General features: G+C 38.7%; 1 protein-coding gene across 1 annotated transcript; it reads left to right on the top strand.

Moving 5' to 3' along the window:
• The first annotated feature begins 312 nt into the window (after positions 1 to 312).
• On the top strand, positions 313 to 11,497 carry LOC131258074 (dihydrolipoyllysine-residue acetyltransferase component 4 of pyruvate dehydrogenase complex, chloroplastic). Its single transcript, XM_058259123.1, has 6 exons — positions 313 to 1,426; positions 1,856 to 2,047; positions 2,165 to 2,252; positions 2,535 to 2,605; positions 2,704 to 2,787; positions 11,023 to 11,497. The coding sequence occupies exons 1-6, from the start codon at positions 527 to 529 to the stop codon at positions 11,125 to 11,127; spliced, it is 1,440 nt and encodes a 479-aa protein (XP_058115106.1). The 5' UTR covers positions 313 to 526; the 3' UTR covers positions 11,128 to 11,497.
• The last annotated feature ends 269 nt before the right edge of the window (positions 11,498 to 11,766 follow it).

Raw genomic sequence — 11,766 nt, 5'->3', positions numbered from 1 at the left:
GAGTTTGGGTTAGGCCGTTTTCAAAATTGGATCGAGTCGGGTCAGCCATAACTCGGTCTGACTCGACTCCATACCCCGCTTTACCCGTGATACAAACCAGCAACCACATGGTGGAAAAAATATTAAATTTGAAGGGTTTAGATTTTACCTTCGAGGACCTTTTTTGTGATATAATCCACCTAGCGTCGAACAAAGCCGAGCGATGGCCTGGATTACCAAATCATTGTACCCACTTATCACAGTTGAAAACACGTGTATTACCTGTGAAGATACCGGTGGTGTATCATATAATTCCTCTTTGTTTTCTTAATTCCCTCACCTGTTTCAACCATCCTTTCCTAACTCCTCGGTTGGGCGATGTTACCACTGATATCCTAAGACAACTTCTCCCTCGACTTCTCCGCCCCTCTCTCTCTTCTACTTGTATATTTCATTCCGAAGGGCCCATTTCTATCTCTTCATACAATTTCGGCGTTAGAAGGGAGAGAGAGAGAGTGTGTGTTTTCCATTTCCTATATCTCCGTCGATGGCTTCTTCTATTATTTCCAAAATCTCCAATTCCCCCACTCTCTCCTTCTCTTCCTCTCTCTCCACCCCCATCCCATGGCCCACCCGGCGCTCTGTTCAGCCCCGCCGCCCAGTCCTGACAGTCCGCGCCAAGATCCGCGAGATCTTCATGCCCGCCCTCAGCTCCACCATGACCGAGGGCAAGATCGTCTCCTGGATCAAAGCCGAGGGTGATATACTCTCCAAGGGCGAGAGTGTCGTCGTTGTCGAGTCCGACAAGGCCGACATGGACGTTGAGACCTTCTACGACGGCATCCTCGCCGCTATCGTTGTCCCTGCAGGTGAGACGGCCCCCGTTGGGGCCCCCATCGGCCTTCTCGCCGAATCTGAGGACGAGATTGCAGAAGCTAAAGCCAAGGCTTCTTCCTCTTCGAAAGCCCCGGCCTCATCTCCTACTCCACCACCACCACCACCTCCTGCTCCTTCGAGTTCTCCTCCACCTGCTGCGACGGTTGCTACTCAGTCCGTCCCTGACGGACCAAGGAAAACCGTCGCAACTCCTTATGCGAAGAAGCTTGCAAAGCAGCATAAGGTCGATATCGGATCAGTTGTCGGGACAGGGCCGTATGGACGGATAACTGCTTTGGATATTGAAGCTGCTGCTGGAATTAAGCCAGCAGCGAGTAGTGACAATGTAGGTTATTTAAAGCCTGCTCCTGCTCCTGCTCCTGCTGCTGCAACTGCTTTGCCTCCTAAAGCTGCTGCTGCTGCTCTCCCACAAATTCCCGGTTCGACTGTCGTCCCTTTCACAACCATGCAGGCTGCGGTGTCAAAAAACATGTTGGAGAGCCTCTCAGTGCCAACATTCCGCGTTGGCTATCCTATAATGACTGATGCTCTCGATGCGCTCTATGAGAAGGTATGCTTCTTATTCCTTTCCTTCTTTTCAATTTTCATGTTTTTAACAGTTTGATTTGTTTATTATTTAAGCGGGATTGAGCGTGAGTCATATCAGACAATATTTAGAACCCTGGATAGTACTACAGGAATGGTACTGGATGCATTGGATCTCAAACACTTGAAATGCATTTGGATGCAATATCAAATTAAATTGCAATTTTTAGTTTAAAGGTGGAAACTGCAAATGGCAATCGAGCATTTTAATGTTGGACATGGAAGAAATGTAGCTGCAATGTGAGGGTCATGCTACATGTGAGGAAGTTTGATTAACTTTTGTCATATTTCTGTGACTAAACTGAATGTTCGCAATTCAATTAACTTTCTTGTTGAGATGAAGCTCTATCTTTTATCATATTTATCGAATTGTCATTTTACGTGAGACTTTCAGGTGAAGTCGAAGGGTGTCACCATGACTGTTCTGTTGGCAAAGGCCACAGCAATGGCGCTGGCACAACATCCTGTTGTGAATGCGAGCTGCAAGGATGGGAAGAGTTTCACATACAATAGCAATGTAAATATTGCAGTGGCAGTGGCTATTGATGGTGGCCTCATAACCCCTGTTCTTCAGGATGCAGATAAGGTACCTTTTCTGTCACCTTGTTGATTGGAAGATTGGGTGTGAGGTGATTCTCAAAGCCATTTTGTGTTTAGGTTATCGTACTTAGATGATATCTTTGCATCTGTCCTCTGAATGCAGTTGGATCTTTATTTGCTATCTCAAAAATGGAGAGAGCTGGTAGACAAGGCTCGAGCAAAACAACTTCAGCCTCATGAGTATAATTCAGGTTTAACTTTATTCATAATGTATTGCTTGATTCATATTGGATGTACTGACCCTAAGATGTGATGCGATGTCCATATGCATCATGGTCATGGAACTAAATGGGTGAAAATTCACGTATATACAAATAATGCATCATGTGTACTACATAATATGTAAAGATATCCATGGTTTTAGCAAACATGTGATGTGTGTTGGGATTTCCAACATGATCATGTGCTTCATGATTTTTTCTTTTTCCAGTCATGTTAAAGGATGAGGAATCTGACTTGTAATTTTATTGCAGGGACGTTTACTCTGTCCAATCTGGGCATGTTTGGGGTGGACAGATTTGATGCTATCCTTCCCCCAGGCCAAGTAAGTGTTGTTCTAGTGTGATTCTCACCTTGATTGTAACTTACAATGTTCCCCAATGCTTTAAAACATAATAATTGATTTGTTGGGATTATGTGCAGGGGGCTATCATGGCTGTAGGGGCATCAAAGCCTACTGTTGTGGCCGATGGGGATGGATTCTTCAGCGTTAAGAGTAAAATGCAGGTAAGCATTGTTTCTTGTTGGAAATCTTGTTGACACAATTATATTTGATGATAATTAACTTTTTATTCAAAGATCTAAGAATTGCACACATATATGCAATTATATGCTCAACTCTGTCAAACTTAAAATTAGTTGCAAAGCTTGATAGATTTCTAATGCGAAGTTATGAAATATACCTCTTTTACATTTCTTAGACCTTTAGCACTTGTGGTATTTATTCGTTCATAGTCATGCAAGCTGCTCTTGTGGAAGACCTTAGTTGCAGGATCCTTCTAACTAGGTGCTACTCCCACTTCAAAATCTTGCTCTGCTCCTGCTACAAAATCTTGCTTTGCTTCCACTTCCTACCTATTTATACTTGTTTACATTTTGAAAGGGATGCTTCCCGCTCTCGCACTCTCGCATCTGAATTTGCTGCTACTTCATTTGTGCTATTAAATGGAAGACTACAGTCAGATCGCAGTTTTGGTTGTTTTGTTCTTCTCTTAACATGTGTTCTGGACGAGTTAACTCGGAATCAAACAATTTCTTTTCATGCTTAAGATAGCTTGCAACTTCATGTGGCATTTGATATAGTATCACTATGGTGTGCTATGGCCTCATGACATACTCTGTTTATTTATTTTAAGAAAATAGAGTAAGCTTAATGGAATTTTGGGGATGAAAACTTGCATGTGCTTGTAGAAGTTTGAAAGCCTGATGTGGGAAGTGTTACCAATTATCAAATTGAGGCAACTTTTGCGTTTTCAGAAAATGCTTGAAAATTTTATTTTCTATGAGGTGAGAGCAGAAATCAACCTCAAGCGGAACGAATAGGGCATCCAAAAATGGTTGTCTGACAGCCATTTTAACACTCTTATCTAACGGTAACTGTGGAGACTATTATGCATTATGGGGTTGTAATGGCCGTTATGGACAAAGTGGACCGTAATGGATGTTACTGTTCTTATTTTATTTATTTATTTATTTATAAATTACTGTTACCGTTATTGAATAAATTGGGAAAGAATAATGGTATTTATCGATAAAGCAGTTAAAGGAGGAAAGTGCAGTTACTAAGCAGAAGTTGTGGAGATGCGAACAGAGATGATTTGACTGTACGAAAAGAGTGGCAAAAGAATTTGCTCATGGAAAGAAGAAGCAATGAGAACAACCTCGCAACATATAAAATAGTTAATAATGGAAGCAAAGAAAGAGCTAAGGTCAAGTATGAAAAAAGCAAGGCTGTGGGATAGATGAAAAAAAGCAGAGATGATTTGACTGTATAAAAAGAGTGGCAAAAGAATTTGCTCTTGGAATACAAGGTCATGAAACACATTTATAAAGAGGTCCGTCTATAAAAAGTGGGAAAGAAGAAGCAATGAGAACAACCTCGCAACATATAAAATAGTTAATAATGGAAGCAAAGAAAGAACTAAGGCCAAGTATGAAAAAAGCAAGGCTGTGGGACAAATGATATACCAATATAGATGTGGAAGATAATAAGCGAATTGGATTAATTTGGTAGCTAATTTTTTCAAGAAAATATTATAGACAGTAGAAAACACAGGATGGGTGAAGGAGAAGTTTCACGTTACCAGTTATGTATTTACAACAAGAAAGGAGACGCTTTGAGTTGCACCATTGAAGGATCAAACATATGGGTCACACTATGAGGCTCTAGGAGAGGCTGGTAGGGCAAAAGACTTAGCCAAGAAACAAAGATGTAAAAGAGTAAGTTCGGCGTCATGATAGGGGAATTGCCTATTAAAACATTTTTTCTACATAAACATTGTTGGTTGAGTTTAGCGAGAATAGTAAGAATCTACATGCGTTTGCTGTGACCTAGAGAAATCATATGAAAGAGTACCTATGTCGGCGGTTAGGAGATTGGGGGTTGTAGAAAGATATATTGACATCAGTGAGGGTGCTATTATAAAAATTAACTTGACATCAAATAATGTCTGAATCCATGCTCAAAAATAGGCTATAGCTTCTCATGGCTTTTGCACATGGTCCCACTTTGGTGTTTCATAGCCACATGACATCCTATTTTTCTACAGACATTGATGGCGGGCGGAGTTTAGTGAGGAGTAAAAATCTGCACGCGTTTCTATTGAGTTGTAGAACTAAATATGAAAGAGTACTGTGGATGTGATTAGGAGGTTGGGATCTTAGAAAGATATATTAACATCATTAAAGACATGAATGAGGGTACTATTATAAGAATTAACTTGACATCAAATGATGTTTGAATCCACACTAAAAAATAGCTTATAGCTTAGCATGGCTTTTGCGCGCACACACGCACACATGCTATATGTACGTATGATATCAGTGTTTTCAGTAGCGCTCGTAGCGTAGCGTAGTTAAAACACTACGCCGTGCATGCAGGTAGCGTAAGCTACGGGGCATGTAGCGTACACTACATGTAGCATAGACTGCGTAGTGTACAATGTAGTGCAGCTAGCGTATGCTACCTAAAATCTTCTTTTCTTTTTTAGTTTTTCTCCTATGCTAGTTCAACACTTATTTTAAAATGGTGGTGACTCATCCCCGTCATTCTTGGCACTATATTAGATCAATCTGGACCATCTAAATTGTGGTCCATATTGTGAATCTATGATGTTTCAATAAATAAAAAAAGAGGTCATACTTAGAGATGTCTGGAGAGAGAGAGAGAGAGAGAGAGAGAGAGAGAGAGAGAGAGAGAGAGAGAGAGAGATTTTGCATGGAAATGTGGTTGACAATCCAGATTTGTAGTAAAAAAACTCATAGGAAATATGCATTTTGTAAATTTTATCATATTTTCCTATTATTTTAATTAAAAAATATTAAGTATTGTGTGGCATACGCTATAAGCTATAGAGGATCAAATGCTACACTATATGCTACGCGCTATTTAAAACATTGTACGATACACACATGTGTGTGTGTGCGCACGCGTGCGAGCGTGCATGTGAGACATCCAACACATAATCGGCAACATCCACTCATTCAGTGGAGCACAGTTGTGTTTTGCTATTTATCAGTGCTAGAAATTGTTTTCTATGGTGTGGCCCTAATGAGTAGATGGGGCTGACTTTCGTCAAAAGGCAATTCATTTGTTGGGGTCAAGCTATTGGAAGGGTTGGATGTAGCACACAATTAATAGGTTAGAAGTTACCTGTTGGGTGGACAGGTAACTTGTGGTCCAACCAGTTGGACTTGAGACATCTGTAAAAATAGAGTTAGAAACACAAGGGAAGGCTAGGGGTGAAAGCATGCATGTGCACATTGATGTGGAAAGATTTATGTGGGAAGTTTCTGCCAATTATTAAAATGAAGCATGCTTTAAAAGTTTTAGAAAATGCTTGGCAATTTATTTCCTGAGAGAAGGTGAGATTAGAAGTTTCCCGCGAGTAACGTGGTAGAACCTAAAGCAGAAGAACGAATGATGCCAACCTATAGTATAAGCCTTCAAGCGCAGGCACAAGAGATTATGATAGAGATGGCTAATTGTATAAAAAGGGTAGCAAAATAAGTGCTCGGTGAATTTAAAGTAAAGAACTACACAAAAACATGCTGGTAGGGGATGAGATACATAAAGGAATGAGAGAAGTACAACTATAAAGACTGGAAAAGAAGTAGAATTGAGAGAAACCTTGAAAGATATGAAAAATCCAAAAAGGAAACAGAGGAAGAAGTATAGCCACGTATGAGGCCTACAATGAATGGTATGGGAGTGGCATATTTACCAACTAGCAAAAATGAGGGAGAAGAAAAGTGGGGACATAAACCTCACTAGACCGATGTGTGATGGGCGAAGACCAGTAAAGGCCATTACGCAAACGAAACAATCACCCCTGTTATGAGATACAAGGGTAAATCAGTCCCTTATTATTATTATTATTAATAATAATAATTTTAAGATAGAATCAGTCCCTTATGAACAACGTATTCAATAATGGCAATGACTGGCACTTCAACCATTTTATTATAGGCTGTAATGGTCAAATTTCTTTTAAAAATCCCCCAATAACACCCCTCCCCCCCAGGGCCAAAAAAAAGAAGAAAAAAGAACGAGGATTTCAAAAATGTATTTCTTTTATGGTTTTGAACATGTTCATTATGGTGTAACGGGCCATTCTTTGCTAAAATGTTGTCTAGGGTTGCCTGATGATTTTATTAATTACGCAGGACCATATTGGCTTCAAAATTTGTATATTGAATTTTCTAAATATCCTCTAAATAGTTCAATATAAATAACATTATATAGGAACGAATCTAATGATGAGATCATTATATATTTATATTTATATAACTATTTTACCATAGACAACTATAGTATAATTGTATAGGTCTTGAAGATGTTAATGCATGAAGTATGAAGTGAACTCATAAGGAATAAAATGATGTCAAATGAAGAACATAAATACGAAAACATTACTCACTAATCAGATCACAGAAATTTGATGAGAAAATGAAAATGAAATTAGGATGAATAGTTTCGGGCTGATTTAGGACCACTTGAATACTCTCCCAAAATGGCCTGAAATTCATGCAATCCATAGAAGTCATTCAACTAATGCATAATCCTAGCCATTTGAAACCATTTCTCTCAAGGAAAATTGAGGTAAAAATTTAGGACCACTCGAATTCTATTTCCCAAGCGCCTGCAATTCATGCAACTTGTGGAACTCATCCCACTAATGCATATCCCAGACTATTTGACACCACTACCCTCAAGAAATTTGAGGAAAAAAATAGAAAATTAAATTCGGGCGAATTGTGTCTGGCCTATTTAGGACTACTGAATGCCCCCAAGCCAGCTCGAAATTCATACAGTTTGTGGAACTCATACCACTAATGCATATCCCTAACCATTTGACACCATTTCTCTCAAGAAATTAAAGGAAAAATTTTAAATTAAATTCAGATGAATAGTGGTGGGCTAATTTAGGGGCGCTTGAATGCGCACCCTCAAACGGTTTGAAATTCATGCAACCTGTGGAACTCATCCCACTAATGCATATCCCTGACCATTTGATACCATTTCCCTTAAGGAAGTTAAGGAAAAAAAATGGATGAATAGTCTGCCCGATTTAAGATCACTTGATTGCACCAAAATAACCCGAAATTCATATAATCTATGGAACTCATCCATAAATCCATATTCCTAAAAATGTTAAAAAATAAAATAAAATAATAATTCCATATTCCTAATAATTTGACACTATTTCCCTTGAGAAATTTGAGGAAAAATAAATATCAAATTCGGATGAATAGTGTCGGGTCGATTTAGAATGAGTCAAATGCCCCACAAAATGCCTCAAAATTTCATCAAGTCGCTCGCGCAATCTGTGGAACTAATCCCACTAATGTATATTCCTAATCACTTGGATTAATTTTTATTTATTTATTTATTTTTATATAATCTTTGCATGCTAGCCAATGTAATGTGCGTTGGACGTAATGAGCAGTCTAGATCAGTGGTCTGGAATATCTAAATCAGTGGACTAGACTGTCTAGATTAATGGATTGGATGGTGAAGAATGGTATCCAGTGTCCCAAGGTATTCAATATGTTTGGATGCTTGTAAAGTTTCAATTTGTAAACACTTTACACCTGGAAAGAGTTTCAGGTGTAAACTGTTAACATGCTATTCTGTTTGGCTTTTAAGAGGTAATCTGTTTACAGGTAAACAGATTATGTGTTTGGCTAACTTGTAAAGTGATTACAATACATAAAGTAGGTATTCACACCACAGAGCCTGGGATGGTAAATTCTACCAAAATTGACAAATCACATAAAAGGATTTGATTTTTCTGGGGGCCCTAGGAGAGCATCAAAGCATGCATGCGCTGGACAGCTTGGATGTTCTCCATCCATTATAGTGGGCCTCAAATGAATTCTGGAAGTTTTTAATGGTGGACGATCAATCAAACTTTTTTTTCTTGTTTTTTTGTTTTTGTTTTATTTAATAATAATAATAATATTATTATTTTTTGGGGCAAATGATGGATGGATTAGATGTACCGTAGACATTATGGTGCTTACCACACATCATGACTGTGTATCAACCATTGTGTTCTATTATGTATAATGTCTTTTTTGTGGTAAAGACTTCACCTGTAGTCTGAAACATGGCTTTTTTGCCAGGTTTTAGGTTACAACTAAAAGCTATAATGTGTTTACAACTGGTAAATCCTTTACAGGCAAATGCAGGTATCCAAACAACCCCTAACGGTAACAGTGGCTATAACGGCTACTGCTGGTACCATTACGGTATTGCCTGTGACGGCCGTTATGGCCCATATCATAATGGTAACATCTGTTACTGCCTCTTCTTCTGTTTTTTGAAAAAAATGTAACATACACTGCCCCTGTAATCCCTTTATAATTTAAGGGTTTTACAAGCATCCAAACAACCCCTAACAGTGGCTATAACAGCTGCCGCTGTTACCATTATGGTATTGCCTGTGACAGTCGTTACGGCCCATATCGTAATGGTAACATCTGTTACTGCCTCTTCTTCTTTTTCTTTTTCTTTTTTTTTTTTTTGAAAAAAATGTGTATATTGGCCCATAGTGGACTGTTATTCCCCCCGTAGAGCATTGAATTCTGAAGAGATGGAGCTGACAAACTTCTAATTCAAAGATCCACAAGCCAAGCATCACAGAAGTTTGGTTGAAATGATCATGTAACTACTGCAAAAATATAATATTTATTGTATACTGTGAGTTTCTGTTCAAACTTGGGAAATGGCAGCATGAAATAGGACCTGTAGACTTGTGGAGGCGAAACCACGATTTGAGATTCTAATGAGAGGTATAGTTAGCAACTTGGTATAACTATAACTACTCAACAGGCCATTATTTTCGTAATGGCAGTTATGGCTACAGGCTGTTTTTCCTGTAATGGCCATTATGGGGCTGATACAGTTATTTATCTTTTTAATGGCAAATACGGTGGCTGTTATGGCCACCTTTACTGTTATCGAATAACTTGTACAAAACTGAAGTGTGAACATTAGTATTAACAAGTGGAAAGCCCATAGTCTTCTAGTGTCCATGATGTGGATGTGCCCTCAAATTGTGGTTGCATTTTTTTTTTTTTTCAATTCCAGCTTGAAGTAGCGTAATGGGAATTTGGTGCCCCGACCCTTGGTACGAATGCTATAAAGAAATCATAATGTGGTTTTTCCACTTTATGAGTGACGTGGATCCTATTGCCATTATATATACAGAGGGCCATGGTTGTCTAAGGCCAACCTGCACTTTGTATTGGTCCCACTATTAGGAAGTATGAAGACGTGGTTCATCACTTGAAAGTTCCACATGAATATTAGTTTCTAGTTGACATGCTTGCTTAGGCTACAATTTAGGCGTCAAGTTCGTTTTTGGTTACTTGTTTCTTTGGATTATACTTGGATTTTATGCTGTGTGACTTGTGATTAGTTTCCTTGGGAAACAAGGAATTCTTGTAGGATTAGGAGACCAATTTCGCAAGATCAATAAATATGGGTGTTTGAGCCCATAGCTCACCATAGACAGCTTGTGTTCCAACATTGAGGTCTCGGGTTTGATCCCAGCTTACCTATCAGAAAAGGAGGAACTAGAAATGCTAACTGCTGGAGTTTCATAGTTAATTAATTGTTGTTCTCTCACTTTTAAGCTTGAGAGTCATCTCAGTTTCTCAGCAACAGAAGTTTTCCGCAGATTTGCTGAAAGTGCCAATTTTCCCACTGAAATACTCATGAAGAATTGATATTTTTGAGCCTTTGCATTGTCCTATTGCTGAGTTGCTTGCAATGTTTGTGAGCTGGTTATCCTGCAACCATTTCAATCGTCGTTTAGTTCTCTGTAGTCGGTTGCATCATGGATCCGTCACAAGGGGGCAGAGATTCACTACATGGGTTGTTTCGTAACATTTTATTATGCCATCAACTTATTTATTTATTTATTCTGAAACTCAACAGCTTTTGAACATCTTTCTCAAGTAATCTTATCATCATCATCATATGCACGAGGGGCGTTTATTGCCTCAGCCAATCCTACATGAATGATAGTTCATGTCACGTAATCTAAGTCCAAAAGTCAACTTAGTATATTCCTACTTCAATTTCTGATACTTAACATCAGTAATAGAGATTCTATCATCAGCATTGTTTAATGTTATCTATTCAGCATTTGGTTTGGTCTGTTAATAGAAAGATCCTTCCTATAGAAGGATTGCTACCAAAATTCGTAACTGATCCTCTTCCAATCTTTTCAGGTGAATGTTACAGCCGATCACCGAATAGTCTATGGTGCTGATTTGGCAGCGTTCCTTCAGACCTTTGCGAAGATTATTCAGAACCCAGAGAGCCTAACATTGTAGACAGACGTGGGTATTATGATGATGATCTTGTGGCTGTCATTTTCATTGTGGGAAGGAAAGCTTGATGGAGATATACTAATGCACAAACGGAAAGCGGCTGCTGAGGACATTGGTTTTGCAGTAGAGTAGGAAATTCCAAATGTCTTATTTTCTTATTATCTTGTTTGAGGGCCCAAATTATCAGATTTGTTTTGCAGAAAAACTTGACAGTTCCAAGCAAATAGTTTATTTCCAGCTTACTATGAGAAGGGAAAATATTTCCAGCAAGAAATAGAGGTGACCTGTTGATTATGGGAAAAAAACCATAGACAATGTGCCATATCCTGTCCCATGTGGTTTACTTTACACAAATTGTCAAGAAGACACTGAAGCATACTGTGTTGAACTTGTAAGCTTTTCTAGTTTCTTTACCACACTTTTGACACGCCTCTTGATTTAGTGTCCATTTGACTCTCACCTTAGTACATGCTTTTTGGTTTCGTGGAACCATCTGCCATTCATTTGGGGCAGCTCAGAAAACAGAAATGGTCATTTCCCAGTCTTTTTCCTTTGAAATTGCAAGTGATGTGGGATGCCTTTTTCTTTTCTTTTTCTTCTGTTTTTCTTTTTATTTTTATTTTTAAAAAGAGATTTACTAAA

Source organism: Magnolia sinica, chromosome 10 (assembly GCF_029962835.1).
Source record: "Magnolia sinica isolate HGM2019 chromosome 10, MsV1, whole genome shotgun sequence".
Taxonomy (NCBI): Eukaryota; Viridiplantae; Streptophyta; class Magnoliopsida; order Magnoliales; family Magnoliaceae; genus Magnolia; species Magnolia sinica.
The sequence above is the reverse complement of the archived record's forward strand: the minus strand, read 5'-3'. Positions and strand labels throughout refer to the sequence as shown.

Coding starts and splice junctions, on each gene's coding strand:
- LOC131258074 (XM_058259123.1), top strand. CDS start 527: ATGGCTTCTTCTATTATTTCCAAAATCTCCAATTCCCCCACTCTCTCC. Junction 1,427..1,855: donor TCGATGCGCTCTATGAGAAG/GTATGCTTCTTA, acceptor TGAGACTTTCAG/GTGAAGTCGAAGGGTGTCAC. Junction 2,253..2,534: donor GCCTCATGAGTATAATTCAG/GTTTAACTTTAT, acceptor ATTTTATTGCAG/GGACGTTTACTCTGTCCAAT.